Source organism: Musa acuminata, chromosome BXJ2-10 (genome assembly GCF_036884655.1).
Source record: "Musa acuminata AAA Group cultivar baxijiao chromosome BXJ2-10, Cavendish_Baxijiao_AAA, whole genome shotgun sequence".
NCBI classification, from domain to species: Eukaryota; Viridiplantae; Streptophyta; class Magnoliopsida; order Zingiberales; family Musaceae; genus Musa; species Musa acuminata.
This window is the reverse complement of record NC_088347.1, coordinates 29,442,763-29,465,395: the sequence shown is the minus strand read 5'-3', so window position 1 is coordinate 29,465,395 and position 22,633 is coordinate 29,442,763. Positions and strand designations below refer to the sequence as shown.

General features: G+C 39.4%; 2 protein-coding genes across 2 annotated transcripts; both read left to right on the top strand.

Moving 5' to 3' along the window:
* Positions 1-1,292: 1,292 nt before the first annotated feature.
* On the top strand, positions 1,293-10,537 carry LOC103968538 (RNA demethylase ALKBH10B). The gene is made up of 8 exons (XM_009381791.3): positions 1,293-2,348; positions 2,789-2,914; positions 6,062-6,180; positions 6,294-6,411; positions 7,438-7,557; positions 7,647-7,759; positions 7,836-7,990; positions 9,541-10,537. The coding sequence occupies exons 1-8, from the start codon at positions 1,766-1,768 to the stop codon at positions 10,283-10,285; spliced, it is 2,079 nt and encodes a 692-aa protein (XP_009380066.2). The 5' UTR covers positions 1,293-1,765; the 3' UTR covers positions 10,286-10,537.
* Positions 10,538-12,001: 1,464 nt separating this feature from the next.
* On the top strand, positions 12,002-18,696 carry LOC103968537 (uncharacterized). Its single transcript, XM_009381789.3, has 7 exons — positions 12,002-12,702; positions 13,969-14,007; positions 14,142-14,212; positions 16,480-16,544; positions 16,649-16,738; positions 16,848-16,940; positions 17,987-18,696. The coding sequence occupies exons 1-7, from the start codon at positions 12,296-12,298 to the stop codon at positions 18,383-18,385; spliced, it is 1,164 nt and encodes a 387-aa protein (XP_009380064.2). The 5' UTR covers positions 12,002-12,295; the 3' UTR covers positions 18,386-18,696.
* The last annotated feature ends 3,937 nt before the right edge of the window (positions 18,697-22,633 follow it).

Below are 22,633 nucleotides of genomic sequence, written 5' to 3'. Positions count from 1 at the left end.
TAGTGCAGATTGAGATCATGCATAGAATGATTATTTGCTTCCTCCGTACATAAATGAGATAATTTAGCATCCAACCTGAAAAACATAAGAGTAATGATTAATTGAGTGATCTTGCTATGTAATTGACTCTGGGTCAGTTGCCACATCATCTAATAAGAATAATATATTATCGTCATATGGTAAAATGAGATTAGGAAGCTATTGATACTTGTTTCATCCTCCCATGTCAGTTCTTAAAACTTAACATGGTCAATTGGATGCGGCCTATATGTTTTGCAGTGGCATGATTTAGCCTTGTTTATTTTGTTTTGATCAGGCCGATGACATTCACGCAGTAACGTTCTTTCAATGGCGATCAATTGGATGTGGCCTATATGTTTTGATTTAGCCTTGTTTATTTTGTTTTTATCAGACCGATGGCATTCGCACAGTAACGTTCTTTCAATGGCGTCGACTCTTTCACCAAATTGGTCCACACAAGCCAACGGCGAGACAACCACACGTACATAGTAGTTAGGACGGAGGATACGATCCCGTCGGCAGCGTCCCAACTCGTGGCTTCGTAGTCGATGGATCCGATGGCCAATATACAATTACCAATTACATGATTGGAATCGGAGATGAGGAGACATCCAATTAAGCATCCGACCCATCCACCATCCGCGCTACACGAGGCAGTCTCATCCTCGATCGTATTTACCTTCGACGAAACCGGCAGTTCTCGAGAAGCTTCTGGGTCTTCAAACTTTTTATCGTGCTTTGGATCATCAAGTAGGCAACACGACCATTCCTCCCTCCGGTCCAAGGAACCGCGGGCGCATCACCAACCCCACCGAAGAACAGGGGACCATTGACCCTGACCCGTTCAAGCGCACCACGTGCGGCAAATCAAGAACCGTGAAATCGTTGCGAAACGTGAACCCGGTCAGGATCCCCCACCCGGTTCCCTTTTGATTGGTGGGCGGTCGGGGCGACCGGCAAGTGGCGGGATCACATTTCACCAGTTTGTTTGGGTCCCACTAAACTCGCCCATGAAAACCGCCTCGCATCGGCGGATCCACTTTCGAGAGACTCCGTCGCTCCTGAAACATTTCAGGGGTGACATGAGTCTAACTCCTTGGTAGAAAGAATTAATAGAAAAATCAGGGGAATTGATTCAGCGTTAGGAATCGAATGTAACATTTTATCTTAGTATTTTAATTTTAATTTTGGTTTTGGGTTAGTGGCCCAATGCGTGAGCCGACTACCCAGACGAACCTTCCCTCCAGGATCCGGAGTCCTCTTTCCCTTCTCCCATAAGTGGAGCGCGGAGGGAAGCACGAAGAGAGAGAGAGAGAGAGAGAGAGAGAGAGAAGACGCAACTAAGCGTGCGCCACAAGCCACCTCTGTTTCACCTTCGCCCGCAAAACCCTAATAGCCTCCCTCTTCCTCACATCGTCCAGATCTCTTCTCCGAACACAGATTATTCCTTGAATCTTTGTTTTCCGACCCTGCTCCTCTCCCCTCGTTCCAATGGCCGCCGACTCGCAAATCTAAATCTGATCTCTTGTTCTTTCTCTTGTTTTCCGCGTTAGTTCGCTGGACTGCGTCTCAAGATCTGGTTTCTTTTAGCTGCATTATCTGGTCCCGATCTGGCTGATCCGAGGATCGGTGCTTGTGTTTGATTTTTGGGTCTCTTGGGACCTCCTTCGTTCGATTCTTTAAGGGATTCTGAGGTGATAGGAATTGGATCTGGGATTATGCATCTGATTTAGAGGCCGTGGCGATGGCGGCGTCTGGTAACGCGGTGGTGGAGTCGGAGCCAATGCAGTTCCCGATGGGCGGTGGTGCCGGGGAGGCGCCGCGGCAGTGGTATGTTGATGAGAGGGACGGATTTATCTCGTGGTTGAGGGGAGAATTCGCGGCGGCCAATGCGATCATCGATCTGCTGATCCATCACCTCAGGGTCGTCGGGGAACCCGGAGAGTACGACCATCTTGCGGGCTGCATCCACCAGCGGCGATTCCACTGGACGCCCATCCTCCATCTGCAGCAGTACTTCCCGGTGGCCGACGCAATGTACGCACTGCAGCAGGTGGAATGGAGGCAGCGGCAGCAGAACCTGCAGAGGCATTCCTATGGCCCAAAAGAGAAGGACGGGAGAAAGTCCGGATTTGGGCATAGGTATGGACATCGATCCAATGGAGTTCGAGATAGCCATGGATCGCCTGCACCTGGTGCAGCTACATCTGACGGTGGGATCGCGGATGGGAGGGAGGATAAGCCGGAAACATACAAGGACCCGACCCAAAAGAGTGATGCCCAAACATCAGAGGCGAAGGATTCACCAACTCAAGCTGAGAGTGATGGTAAGCGTCGATTTTGTTTCTCAAGTCTCTGACGCTACAGTATATATTTTATTTATGGCAGTACCACATATTATGGAAATTAAAGACCTTACATTTGTCATAAACAATAGCATAACTGAAATGGGATATTCTGTGGATGCATTGCCAAGTTACATTATTAGTTTAACAACAATGGATAAGATGATTTACCAATTTTGATCTCATTAACGCATGGTTTCCATGTCATAGTATTGATAAGAACTATACATTTTTTAAATTTGTAAGAACGAATCTGGGCATATCAATGTTTCCCCTTGCTATCTGTCCTTCAATAAGACATACATTACATAAGAATATTAAGTTTCCATAGATAAACAGAGTTAAGTACAACTGTGATTATATTTTTAATAATTCCAAGATATGTTCTGATAGTTTCAGATTATGCAATTAAATACATTCAGGAATATGCGATGTACCCAGCTCGAAGTCATATTGCAGCCTAAAGGACGGAGGAAACCCCGTTGAGACAAACCCTGATGAGTCAGAACCTGCTGTAGTAGGAGATAGCCAAGCCTTAGATTGTAGAGGTATGCTTTTGCTATTCTGTAATAGCTTATTTTTGTTTAACTGCAGTCAAGGACATGATAATGATGATGACTTTACTAGAACGGCTCTAGAATTTTTAAAAAAATTTAATGTTTTTTTCTAATGTTCTGGTTTTCATGCATCTTGATAAAGTAAAAGGCATCAAATCTTCCTTCGTTGGACTTGCATGGGTATTTTGCAAAATGACAACAAAATTAAAGACATGGAAACTATTGTATTGCATGTTAATGTAGACTAGTTCAATTTCTTTTACCATGGGAATGTTCTTGGTTCATTTCGGGTTTGATGTCCTTGTCCTTAAGCAATACTCAGTATTATATAGAGTGATTTGTTTATTGTTTGAATGTTGTTTTTAAATATTAGTTGTCAAGAAAAAAATAGTTGACACTGATATGCATATTTTTAGAGTTCTACATAGAATGTAACTGAGTTGTAGGACAGTCATGGTTGGATTGTCTTTTGGATTTTTAAGATTTTTAAAATTAAGGTTAAACTGATTTTTGCCTGGCCTTCGGATATAGAAAGGTGATTAAGTAGAACAATTTAATTGTAGATAATGGTTTATTAATGATTAGATTTTTTCTTATCATTAGCCTTTATTCTCTTGTTTAATGCCTTTTTCTCTCCATTTTCTTCTCCCTTTTGTTTGCCATTCCTCCTGTTAAATGTCTGTTTTTGTTAACATGGAATTTTCTTGAGTCTCCTTTATTTGTTGTCCATGCAACCTTTTATTCTCTTGTTTAATGTCCTTCTCTCTCCATTTTCTTCTCCCTTTTCTTTGCCATTCCTCCTATTAAATTTCTGTTTTCTTTAACATGGAATTTTCTTGAGTCTCCTCTATTTGCCATCCATGCAACCTTTTGTTATGACAAACCTTAAAATAGTAAGCAATTTGTAGATGGATAAAACAGTAAATGTATTTGAGAAAAGGAATGCAGAGATAAACATATCAACATAATCATATTGATGCCTATTGGTCGTGTATAATATGTTAATTCAATTTCAAATCCTGAAGAAGATTTAGACAATGAAGGATTCAGAAGTGGCACACAAACTATTGCTACATCGTAAATGTTGAAGATTGTTTGGCCTCATGAGGATTCCATTGTGAAGAAACAAGATGTTGCAAGAATGGTAAAAGCTGATGATATGCCATGCAAGGAGAAACAACATGAAAATAGTGTATACTGAGCATCTAATTGGTAAAATAATGGTAAATTTTTCATTTTTTTTCTTACTGCAAATTTCAAGGCCCTAGTGGGAGAATTTGAAGGGCAAATAATGCCGATCTATTGGTTCACCCACCAAACAATGGGGACCTCCATGTTAGTTTTCATCAAGCCCTGGTTCTTGAATCCTTATTCTTAATTGAAGAGTCATGGGAATTTGATCGCAGATAGGGAAAACATTTTGGTGCAAGCTGAGTTCATTAGGGTTTACCTTAGTCTGGAAGGGGTTTTGGTTGCTTTTTCCCAGTTTTTATTGTCAGATTTGCTTGTCTTATGAGCCCACAAAGGTTTCAGGTTAATGTAAGGATGAAAGTCTATTTGGAAGGATTAAAATTGATATTTGTTTTTTCATATTGAAGTGGGATATAATTGAGTCTTAAACTAAGTCTTGATTGTTTAGAGGTTCAACTTTCTTTTTCTTTTCACAAAGCCTGGTCATGATCTACTTAGATTTTGTTTGATCTTTATGTATCGCTAGATGTATGGTTAAGGAAGACATGCTTTATTGACATGTAGATTACGAAAATGATGTATTCTTGGTTGGAGATCTTCTTTAATGCTTCTATTGCTTACATTTTTATTTTGCCTCTCCTTTTCCTTGACTACAGTTGTCTTATTTATCTCTTTTCTGTTGACAATACTAATCTGCTGGAAGAAAAGATACATGTTTCTCTTTAATTGTCTTTCTTACCTTGTCAAACTGTTTCAAATATCTGATAGAGAAAACAGTGTTCAAACTTTCCCTTTTTCAAAAACTTCTGTTTGCTTACATTGTGAACTTTTGTCACATCTTTATTACAGCCTGTAGGTTCACACATGACAGAGAGAACGATGTATATCATGCAAGGATGAAGGACATATAAATCGAATCAAAATTGTTTTCATCAAACTTGTGATTTGTGAAGTGTATGGAAGAAATATGGTCTGATTTTTGAAGCTCAAAGAAGAAACGTAAAGGGTATAGAAGTTTGATAACTTATCATTAAGAGATTTTGAAGATCTAGAAGAAGTTTAGGAATCCAAAAAATAAACCAAGGTAACAATGGAGTTATTAGCAGAATACAGAAGGCCTTCCATCTGAAGAGAGCAGCATGAAAATTATATCTATTGTCAATAGATGGACTATACTTACCTAGAATGTGGTACATTTCGGGTTGTTGTGAGGGGTATGCCACCTAGCTTTATGCTAGGCATTGTAGGATTAGCTGATTTGTTAGTTCAGACAATGGTACATTTTGGGTCACTTTGCTTCTCTTGCAAGTAGGTAAGATAGTTCGGTAGAAATGCATGGGTCTCTGTCAATGCAGGACATGGAGGATCAACTATGCAGCCAGATCTCGGGAAGAAGACAAGATATTTTGGTACTGCTAATTAATTATGCTTCTAATTGGGTCAACAATAATGATCATTGAAGATTTAAAAGCTATAGAATAAATTTATATTGTCATTTTGTGATTTTTTAAAAATAATCTGGGAGTAGGAATGCTATGAATTTCCTTTGCCTTTAATCAATTCGTATCTATAGTTTGAATAACATTAATGAGGTTTGATCCTCTATTTCGGCCATAGATCATAAGGTTGGTGTCAATACCGGCACGAGATGATATGACCGCAATCAACAAGATTGGTTGAACTGGATTTAAGCTATTGAAATCAACTGAAAAATAATTCAAAAATAAAATGACAAAATTATTACGAATTTTAATTTATTATTCTCTCTGATTTTTATCAAGAACTCCATGTATTTTAGTGCTAATTTTCTCTAGTCTATATTTGTTTGCCAATTACCATCATGTTCATCAGTGTTTTTTTCCTTCTTTAAATTGTCGTTATCGTTTTAGTTTTCAATAGATGGAGAATTTAAAATAGAATTATTTTTTTGGCATTTTACTTTTTTAGGAACTTGCAATGGTTCTGTCAATGGTGATTCAGATATTACTTCAAATCAAGACGAAAATCAGAAAGCCATTTCAATGCCAAAGGAATTTTTGGCCAAAGAAATAAGTGATGGCATGATGGTATGATCTTATATATGAATAAGAAATGTTCAAGAGCTTCATGTAAATGAAAAAAATGTCATTTAGCATTATGGTTCAACCAAGAAATTAAACCAGAAAACAAAACCTTGTAGGTTAATGTTGTTGAAGGACTGAAGCTTTATGAAGATTTGCTGGATAGCTCAGAGATCACCAGACTTGTTTCACTAGCCAATGAAATGAGAGCTGCTGGTCATAGAGGAGAACTCCCAGGCAAGCTAACCAATTACCTGTTTCCTTATGTCTTGAAGGATGAGACAATAATCTTCTCGGATGTATTTACACTATAATTTTAATATCTTGATTTGTGATTTATTTACAAATGTATGCTTTTATATAATAATCAAGTTCTTAAAATAATAGCATATAACTGATCAGAGCTTTTCTTTCCTGGATAATAATATAATCTTAGGACTAAAGGGAATGATTTCTATATGATCTTTTGCGAGAGTGTGAACTAATCCTGTGAAACTTGTCTTGCAATACAAATTTTGAAGGATGCTACACTTATTTTTCCTGCCTTTTTTACTAAGAATCAAAACAATGCTATACTATGAGCATATATATATTTAACTAAATTTGCATTTCAAGGATATAAGCTGATATCATTGGTTTCTGCTCATCATGCTTAAATGATGGATTTGAAAAACATGGTGCCTACTTTATTTATTGCTGCAATATTGTCTCATTTAACGCATTAAAGATTGTCTAACACAAATTTTACAATCAAATGTTATGGATTGACAATCATCAGACATAAAGGCCTAGAGATCAATTTAGAGAAGCTTGCTCTTGACATTGTATATTCATAATAGATTAACAGATCTATGGTTTTCAGACAGTATTTAGATATTTTTTGCAACAGGAATTGGAAAGATGCCTACTGGACATTTTGTAGAAAAGGGCATATGGAACATGTTTGTTGGGGTTTCCTTGGATTTGTTAGCCAGCGGAACTATCTCCCATAGTATGAGGACCAATTTTTTTTCCATTTCATAGTAGACAATTCTTTTGTTGTCTGAATTATATTACAAATTTTAGATTTTTAGGTAGTTGTCCATTGTGGTGACAAACATGACAATCTTTTCTCGATAAGGAAGCATAATACAAATACTCATACCTTGTTAAAGATTTTTTTTCCCAAAAAACCTGAAATTTTTTAATGCTTCAAGTAGTTTTTTGAAATAATTCCAGATTTTGTTAGCTGCTACATTTTACACTTGCAAAAATGAAAAGCAGGACAAACACTTGCAATACTGAAAAGGCCAATGAGGGGGCATGGAAGGGAAATGCTTCAGTTTGGCATTCCCATTAGTGAGGGACCTGCAGAAGATGAAAACACAACTGTGACCTCTGGAGGTAAAGTCTGCCTTGATGACAAAAAAATTGTATTGTTTTCCTTTAGATGAAATATAAAATCCTCTTTATGTTGAATGCAAAACTTTCAGAAAGAAGGGTAGAGGCCATTCCTAGCTTACTACAGGATGTGTTTGATAACTTGGTTCAGCTACAAGTTTTGCCAGTTAAACCTGATTATTGCATTATTGACTTCTTTAATGAGGTGAGGAAATTTTATACATTTGTGATGCTCTGGAAACTTGTTTAAATGCGAGCTAACATGGGGTGCTTCTGTAAAGGGGGACCATTCACAACCTCGAACTTGGCCTCCTTGGTATGGAAGGCCTGTCTGTAACTTATTATTGACCGAGTGCGATATCGTATATGGCCGAGCAGTAGAATCAGATCACAGGGGAGACTACAATGGTTCTCTGAAGCTCTCTCTCACTGCAGGGTATGGTTTCTTTCACCAGAATTCTCATTGTACTTGTTTCTTCAAGTTTCAATCTGAGAAATGATTAGTAGGTGATTTAGTTTGTTTTTTTATTTGCTTTTGATTAATCAACTATTTCATTGTTTCTCCTGTTTAGGTGTGTAAAGTCTGTTGAGAATTAAAATAAAAAAAATACTGAATCAGTTTACATAAAATATCAAAAAAGGAGAGTCAAAATCTTTAGTACTTTGGTATCAATGAGTTGGAACAGTAGTTACGAATGATTGAAACATTTCACTATTAGCAGGAATTTTTTGTCTATTCTAGTAGTCTCTTGAAATTTTTGAAAATGATATTATTTTTAGTCCTATGCAATCCACTGTTAGTGAGTTCATAACTCAATTTATTTGACAATGAACACGACAAATTCAAACTTGATGACTCAACAATGAGCACTCATGATAGAACCAGAACTGGGTATAACTTACGAGGCAAGCTGGTAACCTGGTTATTAATAAGTGCAACCTTTGAGTTGTGTTTCTTCACTTTACAGAATATCTTCTTTAAACAATTCTCCATATGAGACACAAACACCTCATAAACTACCAATTACCATCCTCTTTTGACTATCATCAACTACTGGATCTGACTTTCAAAAGTTGTCATGTCTTGAAAACTACAAAGAACCTTAAAAGAGTGGAAATCTTCATTTCTGCTCAGAACTGATAATTGAACGATTCCTCCCCTAGACAACTCTTGATCATTATAAACTGATATTTAATGTCCCTTAACAATAACTCACCTTGAAACTAAATTGCAATCTTAGCAGTCATATGACACTTTGAAATAGCATAAAGGTTCTTTTCATACACCAAATCCTTAAACTGCAAAGAAGCCGTGTGATTGTCTTATTGACTTCATTAAATTATATTTCTAGGTTTACAAAAGAGAACATCTATTGCTATTGCATTTTAACTATTTATAAGTTGGAAGCAACTAATAATGCTAAAAATCAATGTTGAGCTGAGCCATATCCTATCAGGAGACTGAGATATCAATCCTATCATATCAAATCATCATCGAGGCTTTGAAGATTTGCCCCATTAAACATTATCTAAAAACTAATATTCACATGATTTGGATATATCTTTTTTATTCATTTTACCCATTGAATGGTGTAAAAAGCGATCATGCATGAAGCTATGTTCTAGATCACTTTAAGAAATAATCGATACAATTGATCTTGGTATACCATATTGAATACCAGATGGATATTATTGTTTTGATATTCCTATATTATTCTCAAATCAAATTTCATTCTATACCAGTAAAGTTACTTCAATCTTTTTCATTTGCTGCTTACTTTAACTAAAAAAGATTTTTTTTTTGCAAACATCTCATCTCCATTACTCAAAAGAAAAAATAAATATCATAGAACTAGAACACATTTCTGAAAAGGCCAAAACAGGTCATAATTGCAGGTAGGATTGTTGTGGTTGAATTATGATACAATAAAACACTTCTTTGATATGTCATAACCTTTTTTTGTTTTATATTTATTGGCATTCCAGGGCTCTTCTCGTGATGCAAGGGAAAAGTGCAGATCTAGCCAAACGTGCTATCCCTGCCCTCCGCAAGCAGCGATTCCTTTTAACATTTGGAAAATCCCGACCAAAGAATACTCTACCAACTGTACATCCTGCCTCAGGCCTATCATCAGTTAGGTCACCAAATTTCTACCGTCATCCATCAGGTCGTAAGTACTATGGAGACATCCCCACTACTGGAGTCCTACAAGCGCTGCCATTCCATTCTCAAAACATGCCACCTCCAAATGGAGCCCAACCGGTGTTTGTGACACCTCCTGTGGTAGCTTCTGCAGCTGTGCCTTACCCTACACCTACTATGATGGCACCTACAACGGCTGGATGGACGGTGGCAGCTCCTCCTAGGCACACAGCTCCTCAAGTCCCTGTTCCTGGCACTGGAGTGTTCCTTCCCCCTGGATCTGTTCATTTGCCTCCATCTCAACAATTTTCAGTGGCTCCAATCTCGGTTGCAGCTAGCTATACTCCACATACATTTGCATCACCTGAGAGCAATGGGGTGGAGAAACCAAGTTGTAACAATGATGCTTCTCCAAAGATCTCTCCGAAGACCTCTCCAAATAGTATTACAGATTTGACTGGGCCTAAGCTGGAAAACAATGGATGCTTGAGCGCTGGTAATGCTGCCCCTGATGAAGAACAACAAGCCGTTGCCAAGAAGTTTGTGAACAAGCTCACAGAAAATGTTGCCAAGTCAATGAACGAATAGAGACAGAAGAGGGTGAGAAAAAAAGCTCTTTTTGAGCACCAGCCAGATGGTCAGGAAATTGCAAAGGTATTTTTGGAGCAAATGTAAAGAGCGGCACAGGAATCACTAAATCACCTCTTATCCTTTTTTGCATGTTAAGAATTGATCAAACCTTTCTTTTAAGTTTTGTAGTGTTTTTGGGACTTTTTGTTTTATATTCAACTGTTAAACTTGCACTACTGACTTATAGCAAATGATGGCATCTTAAACTTAGTAGGATTCTTGTTAGTACAATCTGGACTTTGATGCCATGATGCATAGACTCAGGAGAGTAAATAATCTACCAGAAATCAGTAGTGAATTGAGTGCTTTCAGGGCTTGTTTGATTGATTGATTATTGCTCTTTAAACATAGTTGGGCAATAGTTGGTGCCTTTGATATGGATTTAATTAATGCTATTCACGAGCAGCAGCAGCACTTCTTATAGATCTTGTGCCTGTTATCGTTTCCAGACTGCTGCACCACGAGGAATTCAATTCCTCTCTCAACAATTGGCAGATTGACTTGTGAATTCTCGACCCTCGAGATCAATATCTGTGCCTTCTGGTTGTCGTCGAGGGAACTTAGGCTCTTAATCCGCATGTAATAGACTTGTTCCAGTTTTGTTTATATATTTGACAAGATGTAGTACCTCGATTATTTTGGTTCCTTCTAAATGTTATACTAGATTGACTACCAAAATCACACTCCCATGTCACATGCTCTAGGACAATATCCGTCTAACACATATTCTCCCATGGAGGTATGATGTTAAGTGCACATCAGATGCAGCTTGTGTTTCATGTGCATGTCTGACAGAACAACGCCACAAGTGCAAAAACAATGGCTACGAGACGATGCTTTTGGAAACAAAGAAGCATAAAAGGATATATCAAACCACGGTTGCTTAATATAAACATAGACCGGTAAGGTCCGTTGCGATAATTTGTTGTCCGTATACCACAGCTTTGCCTTCTCTTCTCCCTTGCCTTGAAAGCTTAAAACTTCGAAGCAACACCTCCATTCAAATCATGTAAAAAACATAAAGAGCTTGGAGGCAAAATTAGAATGTGTGTATCTATCCTTGAAGGGCGACTTGTGACGAAACACCATAAATGCCAACCAAGGGAATATAACCTCTGGCCAAAGGAATGGTGTATGACTTATAACAAGTTTGGTCTCTTATCTAATAAATTCAATAATTTGACTAAAAAATTATGCTTATAATAAACTATTATATTTGTATCCCCAAAATTAATTGGTTATCGGTGGTCGAAGGATTCGTCGAGACAAAGAGGTTACATTGTTTATAACCGTTACGGTATTCACTGTTATATTGGCACGTTCAATAAAAATGATTCGATATATACTGTTTTATATGGTTTATCACAGCCGTTACTTCAAGATTTCTCAACAGAACACACCGACCTACCGGATGACAAGAAATCCCCGGCGCCCATACGCCGCATTAAGCCACGTGTCAAGCGAACACGACCTCTACTAGACACGTGGTCCACTAACCGCCACCGGCTCTACGTTCCATCAAACAAAAGCAACGCCCTTTCCGGAGCCGAAAAATTCTGCGGCGCCAACATATACTCCTCGAAAACGTACCTACTCCGATACCTTTCACTTCCCGTCCTGTGGGGCCCTTTCGACCTCTCGCTTTCTGTGGTCTACATTTCATAATGCACGTGCACACGTCGAACCGGCGGTTTTCCTCCACGGCGTTCCTTTGGCTTCGGCGCCGGCGTTAAAAGCGCGACCCGAAGGCGAAGCATCAGCCGACGCCTTCTCCGCATCCCTCGGTCGGTCGTTTCCTTTTGGTGTTGTTTGAACCCCTACAGATTAGAGACCAGCAACTCTCGGTTCGTCTCTCCGATCAAGAAATAAAAGAATTGGAATCTTCTAGGGGATAAAAGCTTCGATTTTTCCACCCCACGCCCTTTGTCATCCCCTACCCTTCTTGTTGTTGATTTCTACGAGGCACTGATGCTGACATCGGGTGCGAGCGGCCGCGTCACGGCCCTCTTCTCACTCCGCGTCCTCCGGGGGCTCGTTCTCCTCCTCCGGGCCGCCGCCCTCCTCCTCCTCCCCTTCCGATGGCGGCCGAGGTTCGTGCCGGCTGCGGAGCGGTCGGCACCGACCCCCGCTGACGGGCGCCCGGAGTCCAGCAGCTGGAAGGGCGGGCACAGCGGGATGGTGGTGAGGGTGCCGGCCGCGATGGTGCCGCGGAGGCAGCGGGAGCAGGAGGCGGCCGGCAGGCGGGCGCTGGCGATGCGGCTGGTGGTGGAGGCGAGGAAGGAGGGGCAACGGGGGAGGGACTTCTCCATGTTCACGACGACTAGAGGCGACACTCTCTTCACTCAGTCCTGGACGCCTGTAAACAGGGAGACGAGGTAGGGCGTGAGTTCTCAAAGTCCACATGTTCTGGAGGATAAATCTTGTTCTTTTCTAATTTATCTTTTCTGTTTCTTTTCCTTTATGTGGATTTCGTATGTCGTAGAAAATTTAGGTAATCTTGGTCGTCGTGTTCGGATATTGGGCATCTATGCCATTTCTTGTATATTCTTGTTCATGTCTGGGTTAATTTTGGAGGTTGCTTCTTGATTTTAATGAGCTTGCAACATTTCTCTAATTTTTCTTTCCCCAAAAAAAAATCTCATGTCGTTGGATTGACAATCTCGGGTCACAAGTCTTGATCATGGACTGTGAAGATAGGCAGTAACATCGGGAACATCTTTATTTCTTGCATTTCGTTGTTGATTCTTGTGATTCACGCTCCTTGCTTCACCTTGCAGTTATTTTTATTTTCGTGGATGAAAAACCATTGATCCGATTGGAATTCCACCCAACTAGGATTGTTTTATAATAGATGCTTCTCTAGTTGCTAATGTACATACACAGTTTAGTGATGCTTCTCTACCCATGCTCTATGTCTAGCTATCAGTGCCAAGAAGATTACATATCTTCATATCTTCCCATTAGATGCTTATAAGCCACAACATCATGACTGCACATAGTGTGCCTTAATCAGTAGGATGTCTCCTGAAAACAAAGAAGTGCATACACTTTTATGGATATATAAAACCCATCTTACTTTGAATGCTTGATGGTCAAGGTTTTTTTGTTTTATTCTTGTTTGGTTTGAGACAAAAGTCTATTTCAGATCAAATAAGCAACATTTGCATGTTGAAATTGTATAAAATCTTTTATTATTTTAGATAAATGTATCTTAAGTTCTTCCATGTTGTCTCGTTTGAATTCCTACAAATGGATCAGTTTGGTGCTTTTCTAGCTGCAATATGTTAATCGTTTCAAAGAGCTTTGTTAATATAGAGCAGGAGAGGTACTGGAGGGTTCAATGGCTTTTGCAATGACTCTAATTTTAACAACTCCAGTTCCATATGACTTCAATGTGTTACCTCTCTTTTGAGCATACTCTTCTTTTTAAGAGTACGAGCTATTCAAGTTGGCCTGTTTAATGTTGCCCTTGACATAAAGAGCCTGTTGGAGCCTCATGTTTAATTTAGCTAGGTGATATATTAGACTCATATTTCTGTGATTTTAATGGAAAAAAGCGTTCTCAGTTAATTTCTATAATTTGACCAAAAGATAGATAACCACTTCTTGTTTTCAAATATTGACTATGTATTGTTATGCAGGGGTGTGGTTGTTCTGTTGCATGGATTGAATGAGCACAGGTATTGTGATAATTCAAAATCCTTTAAGTTGTACTCTTTGTCTTGTTATTTATGATCTTTGTGCGTAAGTGCATTTGTGCATCAACTGTAGTAGAGATGATTATTTAAAAGTGCTGTTGTTATCGATTTTGCAGTGGTAGATATGATCACTTTGCAAAGAAACTCAATGAGAATGGTTTTAAAGCATATGCAATGGATTGGATAGGTAAGTTCTTCCTCCAGGCTCTTCTTCATTGGTGCATTCACCTTGAGGTTGCTTTTGCTATTCATTGTTGTAAATATTACCATGTTTTTGTATAGACTATGTTTCTTGTTGCAAGTTATTTTTGTTGCAAAACTTGACTTTCTTTGCAGTAATGAGATGCTTTTACTTGTCAACAAAATAAATGAATCTTATGGCAATCCTATTTTACTTCTGTTGGCCTCAATTAAATATTAGGAACAAGCTTCTTGAGGGTTGACGTAAGGAGGTCAGATACAATTATTATCACCCTCATTCATTAGTCATGTATGGCTGCCTGTCATATGGTCAGCACTGAGAACAGAATCCATCATTGCTAGAATCATCATAATTGGATCTCATAGGCAACTACAGTGTTAAGATAAATGACTGTGACAGTTAGGTCCTTGCAATTATCCTAAACCAACTGAAATCAGAGAGGGATCAACAAATATATCTCACCTCCAACTCAGATTGTATCCAATTAAAATCAAGATAGGCACAGTCAGGTCAGTTAATCTGGTGAAGTTATGATCTTGTTTGGAGAATGGATAATACTTTGAATGAAATATTAGCAACAGTGTGACAATGGGCATAAACTGGAGTATGGAATACTTAAACATGAACAATATTGAAGGCTCATAATTTTGTTATTTCTTATGGCTTTTGCACGTTTCTGATATATTCTTGATCTCATTGTTTGTGTGTTCAAGTTAATCAGAGGCAGGTCCTGGTGTGACAGCAAGGTTGCTTGTCTGCTGTCTCGGTTTTATGGTTTCAATCATGATAGCCTATGTGCATGCAAGAGTAAAAGATGCATACACCTAGCCTCCACTGATCATACAATTGACAGGAGCCTTGTGCAATGAGTTAGGTGCATGTGCCTAACCTCCACTGATAATTCAATTAGCAAGACCGTCATGCAATGAGTTGCTTATGTGGTCATCATAGACTAGTCATCAATGGTCATAGATTTAATGTTTGGCCTTAATCAAGGAAAGTAGGTCTGACCACAGTTCCGGAATCGGCAGTTTCAGTTCCCCCAAACCAGGAACCGGAACCGAACCGGCAAGGCTTGATTTTGGAACGAAAACCAAAACCGGCTTTTAAAATATAAAAAAATCATAAATTTATTTTTGAATAATAAAAATAATTAAAATTAATAAAACCGGTTCCGGTTCCTGAATCGCCGGTTTTGGTTTTCCAAACCTAGGAACCAAAACTGAACCGCCTAGGGTTGGTTCCGATTTAGTTTGGAATTGGCGAACCGCCGAGTTGGTGCGGTTCGAGTTCAAACCGAATCGTGGTCGGGCCTAATGGAAAGGAACCTTGAGAAGTGTTGCTAACAGACCTTTTAGGATCACATGGTAGGATGAATTGCCATCATATGCTATTGGTCTAGTTGAATTGGAACTGGCAAAAATTGTTCTTGATGAAAGAGTAAAGCCATCATGTGGATGGACAGCAAACAGCTTTTCTGCGCCAGGATTATTACTGAATTTGATAGTTATGCCGAGTTTGCTTTGTGAATGATGGAAATAAATTGAAGTGCAAGTCAAACTTCTGTGAAGCATTCATGCAAAATTATGCACAGGCTTGTCAATAAATTTTGGTATTCTACAGTGTGCAATAACTTATCGCTTATTGGATATGGACTTAAAACTGTGTAACATGTACTTTTGATATAATTGCATAATTTTGTATAATATATAGATGATATGACCTAGATATGTTAATAAGTTAAAAATCTAATGTTGGTGATAATTCTCTTGTGGATCACATCAGATATGCAGATTGTTCTGAATAGTTTTGTTCATAAATGTTGGTTGTCAGTTAATGACTTCTTGAGTTCTTTGTGCATGTGTATAATCTCACAATAACCTGTTACTAAAAACAGAACATATTTGTTATGTTCTGCACCTTTTGCATGCACTTGGCATTTACTTTAATATGTATTTTAACTAAATATTACAATTCTATCATGGACTTCATTTTCCTCATACCTTTCTTTATGATGATTTAAATTTTATATTGATAAGGATAAAAATATTGTGACTGGTAGAAAAGAACAAAAATAGTGGTCTCTCTTTCCATTTAGGCTTCTGAAGTTGTACTACCTAATCATAGAGGAATTATGCTATGAATGTACTACCAAAATAGGTACTGTCTCATAATAACAGTTCCCCTGTATAAGTTTTGCCTAATAAAATATTTCTGGTTTGAACCTTGTTTTGTTTTGTTTTTCTCCTCAGGGCATGGGGGAAGTGATGGGTTGCATGGATATGTTCATTCCCTTGATTACGCAGTTAGTGACTTGGTATGATATCTTAACCATGTGCCATGTCTTCTATATGCAGTTTTGTTTTTCTGTATGATTAGGCAGGCTGACAATTGTTTTTCTTTTTTTTTTGTGGAAAAAAGAAAGCATTTCTAGAGAAGGTTTTGGCTGAGAATCCTGGGATTCCTTGCTTTTGCTATGGACACTCAACTGGTGCAGCTATTGCCCTTAAGGTAAGATGTGTTGAAATGTCAGACATTATTTTGGTGTTGACTATGTGGAAATATCATCTCATTGACTTAAATGTATTTTGAACTATTCTTTCACCATGAATATTTGAAGGCAGCTTGTGATCCAAAAGTAGAAGGCTGGATTAAAGGTATCCTGTTGACATCACCTGCTGTGCATGTTCAACCATCCCATCCAATTGTAATGGTTAGTATTGTTTTGATCTACCTGCACATTACTAGAAAAAATATTGTCAACTTGATTATATACTATGTGGACACCACATTATATATGTTGGTATTAATGCAGCTACTACCATAGGGTTTCTAGTATTTAGGAAGCCATTGTCAAAGAATCTTTTACTAAGGGCTTACTTTGTGACTCGGTGATTATATCTGATAATGATCATGCTGTAAGAAGTAATCATCTCTGCCCACCTGACTCCAATATCATTTGGGTTTCATGTATTCCTAGAATGTTCATTCCGTTTCTTTCCTAAAATAGGTTACTTTTCTCTAAACTGTCATATAAAACTAGAACAATAAACTTATTTTGTCAATATGAAGAACACATACCAGTTAATATTTGTTTGATGCCATATTTTTTATGACTAATTTCTATTAGTAGCTTTGAAATAAGAAAAGCTGGTTGTGTAGAATGCATTTAGATATGATACTGCTGCAAGTATGTTCAGAGTAAGAGAAAGAAATGGTGCATCAGTCGACAGCCAAAATATTGAGCTTGTGGCATCCTTACCTTATTAAAAATATGAAACATTGTATGTGGAAACAGTAAGAATCTGGTCAATGACTGTAGGTGTAGATGTAGTATTTCACATAACAAATGCAAGTTTGTGTGCAGAGTCTCAATGAATAATGTTTCTTTAGTATACTTCCAAAAAAACTGTTGTGAGTTTTGTTTGTAGAAGATGATAATATGACCTGGGAAATTATAAGCCATAATTCTTATGTTTTTATTTTGATAATTTCTGTTACCATATAGATCCAGGGAATTCTTATGTGTTTTAAATTGATATTCTGATGCAAATTGGAATTGGTAAGAGATGTTATTTTAGTTATCATATATGTCATACATTTAGTCCTAAAGATTATATGGCTACTCATTGTGATGGTACTACCAAAAGAAAAATGTCAAGGTCTGGTGGTTATCTATTTGCACCTTTTTGTTAGTTTTAAAATTTTGAGATAAGATATGGTGAAGGTCTCTGATCATCGTTACATTACCTGTATCAGGTTCTGGCCCCTGTTTTCTGTCTCGTAGCCCCAAAGTACCAATTCAGTGCTGCTAATGGCGTTTCACCTGTTTCCCGTGACCTTGAGGCCCTCAGGTCCAAATACTCTGATCCATTGGTTTTCACTGGTTCTATTAGAGTTAGGACTGGATGCGAGATCCTACGCTTGTCAACCTACCTACTGCAGAGCCTGTACAAAGTTAACATCCCTTTTATGGTTCTCCATGGTACTTCTGACACACTAACCGACCCTGGAGGTTCGCAAAGGCTATTTGATTTGGCTTCCTCGACAGATAAGTCGATCAAACTGTACGACGGGCTCCTACATGACCTTCTAATTGAACCCGAGGGAGATAAGATCATGCAAGACATGATCGATTGGTTGAGCTTCAGAGTTTGATAGTTTGTTCGTGCTCAGACAAGCAGACTCAGATGAGCAGTGCTAAAATGACGATGCGGCGCTAAGTCTTAGCCAATTGTTGTCGAAAAGATAATACTTCAATGCAGCCAGTCGCTAACCAGCTGAAGATTATGATGTTGTCATAGGAGATTGAAAAATCATCTGATGTCCCCTTTCTGGTGTCGATGCATCAGCCAGGATACTAATTATTGTAATGCTATTTCGCCTGGAGCATAGGAGGGATGCCTCGTGATGTATCTTCTTTCATGTAAACAGTTCAAGTCCTTATGATTGGATTAATCTGCTACTCATCTTCATTGTAAATTGTGCTTTGTAAATTATGATTATATATATATATATATATATTTGAGAGGGAGACAAGAAGATTAATCCTCGGAGGGTGCTGAGAGGGAGGCCCGATAGAGATAGATATGGGGATAGATGGATATAAAGATGGATTTCTTATAGGAATCGTGACGAATTGTAATAAGAGGACTAGCTGTTATAGTGTTGGGATGCTTGTCTCTAGTTGGATTACTAGGATGTGGAGTAGTTTTAGTGGCGGAATAGACCTACAATCATAAAATGGGGAACAACTAACCTCTTCTACGACTATGGATCAGGTGTATCGTAAGAATCACGGACACGGAACACAACACTAATATGAATAAGATTTAATTAATATACGTTTTATAGTATTTAGACTTAAATTTTATAAATTTAATAATATGAAAAAATAAATATCATCATACAAGTTAAAACAATTAAAAAATCTAAATTTAAGCATCCAAAATAAAATTTTATTATATCAAATAATATGTTTGATAATCTTCGAATATAATTGATATATGTTTTCTTATGACGGTTGTGGGAAGAAGTCGTTGACGTTCTGGTTAGCCCGATGTGGTTCGGACCCATATAAGGTGCCTCTAAGATGAAAACGTCAAGCTCTTGATGTGCCACTTGCATGAAGATCGAGGTCTGAAGATTTTTCCCAACCCGATCTCTCATATGCCCAAGTTAGTAACCCAAGGTAGGTGAGTGTAGGCATAAGTAGTCAAAAAGTGATTCTCTCTTTCATTGTATTGAGGATGAGTTTTTATACTTGATCGTAAAGGGATAGAATATTCCACGGGGAGACAACCTCTAATTGCTTCCAACAACCTCCCCTTAGCCTTTTATCCATGTGAGTGATAAGGGGAGGGACAATTTATAACTGTCTATCCTAGACCCTTCTGTACTTGGACAAACAGACGAAGGGTGACCTTTGTCTTCTCCTTCCATCCTAGATACCACGTTGAAGCCATGTGTCGGGTGATTATTGGTTGTTGATTCTCTCTCTATCATTTGTCTCCCATAAGGTGTGCTTTAGGGGCTCTCGCTAGAGGGATCTAAAGTACGATGTCTAATTCAACCAATATGTTAAGCATATATCTTCTCGATTATTCTTCGACTTGGAGCATTAGACGAACACTTATGGGGTCGAGGGGAATCCGATCTATGCCTCGAATTGATGACCTTCATCCCTCGATAAGATGTCGCTCCTCACAAACAAGCAAATCCTCAATAGCAGATCAATCCTTGTCGAAGTGAAATAGACCTTCCTTCAAGCGTGGATGTCGAAAGTAATAGGGATCGGTTCCCCAACCTCCGTAGTTTGACAATGGTGAGAAGGGAGGGTTGGGTGCCCGACCTCTATATCTCTGATGGATTTAGGGGTTAGGTTTCCTGACCTCCCTGATTCGATGAGGACCGCAGGTGAGGGGTGCGAGGGCTATTGTCGAGTTTGTCAACTCCATGCTTTAGACAGAGAAGGGAGACAGGTTTTCCTATTGTCATGCCTTAGAGGAGGAAGGGGGTCATATTCTGACCTCCACACCTCGAGTGGAAGGGATTGAGATTTCCCAACCTCTATATCTCATATGGAGTTAGGGTTGGGTTTCCTGACCTCCACGCTTTGGGCGAAGGAGGAACTCGACCTCGATGTCTCGAGCGAAGGAGAGACCTGATCTTCACAACTCAAGCGAACGAGGGGATCAAGATTTCCGGGCCTCTAGACCTCGAGTGGAGTTAGCGATCGGGTTTCTCGACCTTTATGCCTCGGTTAGAGGAGGGGGCTAGGTTTTCCACCCTCCCTAGCTCAGTGAGGACTATAGCGAGGGGTGCAGGCATTGCTAGTGGTAGTCCATTGCCGACCTATCCCTCTTCTTCTACTCGCTATCAAGGCAAACTATGAGAGAAGCCGAGGCTGATTGTAATCGGTGCAGAGGTGGATTCCTCATTTGCTTGTCCCCATGAGATCCATGTCAAGCAACGAGTTCATAACGGGGATGTTGCAAAGCCCCTCATCATCCACTTGCCCCTCTTCTTCCGCTCACTATGAGGCAAGCTCTGAGAGGAGATGAGGTGAGCTATAGGTGATGCAGAGGTGGGCTCCTCCCTTGCTTGTCCCCAAGGGACCCATTTCGAGCAACATGTCCACAACAAGGGTGCTACGAAGCACCCAATCGCCAACCTACCCCCCTTCTTTCGCTCATCATGAGGCAAGCTATGAGAGGAGCCAAGGTGGGTTACAGGTAGGCTAGAGGTGGGCTCCTTCTCTGCTCATCCCTGAGGGATCTATGTCAAGTAACTGGTCCACGATAGGGATGCTAAGAAGCACTTTGTCATCAACCTACCCCTCTTCTTATACTCACCGTGAGGCGAGCTGCAAGGGATGTAGAGGTGGGCTTCTCCTTTTCTTATCCCTAAGGACCCACATTGGGTAAAGAGTCCACAATGGAGATGCCGCCAAGCCCTCCATTACTAACTTACCCCTCTTCTTACGCTTGCCATGAGGTGAGCAATGAGAGGAGCCAAGACAAGTTGCTGGCAGTGCTAGGTAGACTCCTCTGCTTATCCCCGAGGGGCCTAAATTGGCAACGGGTCTATAACGGGGATACTGCCAAGCCCTCCATCAATGACCTGCCCCTTATATCATCGAGGGAACTATGTCATACAACATGTCCATAACAAGAATGCTATGAAGCCCCACATTATTGACTTGCCCCTCTTCATTTGCTCATTATAAGACAGGCTGTGAGAGGAGCTAAGGCAGGCTATAGGTGGTGCAGAGGTGGGCTCCTCTGCTCATTCCAAGAGACCCACATCGGCAAAAAGTCTACAGCGAGAATGCTGCTAAGCCCCTCATCGTTGGCTTGCCCCTCTTCTTTTGCTCGTCATGAGGCGGGCTGTGAGAGGAGCCAAGGTGGGCTATTGGCGGTGTGGAGGTGGGCTCCTCCTTTATTCATCTTGAGGGACCCACATTGACAACATGTCCATACTACCAAGACCCCCATCATCGACCTGCCTATCTTCTTTCGCTTGTCGTGAGGCGAGCTGTGATAGAAGCTGAGGTGGGTTGCAAGTAATATAAAGGTGGGCTCCTCTTCTACTCGTCCCCAAGTGACCGATGTGGGGTAATAGGTCCATAGTAGGAATGCTACAAAGTCCCTCGTCGTTGACCTACCCTTCTTTTTTTTTCTTCTTCTTTTTTTCTTTTTTTTTATAGGCCTCTAGGCCAATGGACTGCGTTGGATCCTGTGCTACCCACCTCGAGTAAAGGAAGGGTCTGCACTCGACCTCCCTACTTCAGACATTCTTTCCCTTATGTCTCTTGCCCATGATGGATTTACTCTCATGCAAGTTAGATTTTTCTTACTCACGTACCTTAAACACATATCATCTTGTGCCTCCCCCATGACATGTTTCTTCTTACGTAGATTAGGTTTTTCTGACTCATGTATCTTAAACACATTTGATCTTATGCCTCCCATCATAATATGTTTTTTATTACGCGAGTTGGGTTTTCTCGACTCATATGTCTTAGGTATATTTTACCTTGAGTATCTCATCACAATGAGTTTTTTATTATGCAGGTCATGTTTTCCCGACTCATATGCCTATAATATATTTTGTCTTGTGCCTTGTGTCATGATGAGTTTTTTACTATATGGGTCAGGTTTTCTCAACTCATGTGCCTTGGACATATTTTAACTTGTACCTCCCGTTATTCTAGGTTTCTTTTTACATAGGTTAGGTTTTCTCTACTCATACACATTAAATATATTTTATCTTGTGCCTCCCATTGTAATAAGTTTTTTCTTACATGAGTCAAGTTTTTTTTTACTCATGTGCCTTAGGCACATTCTGTCTTATGTTGTCGCCATGGTGGGTTTCTTTTTACGCAAGTTGGGTTTATCTGACTTA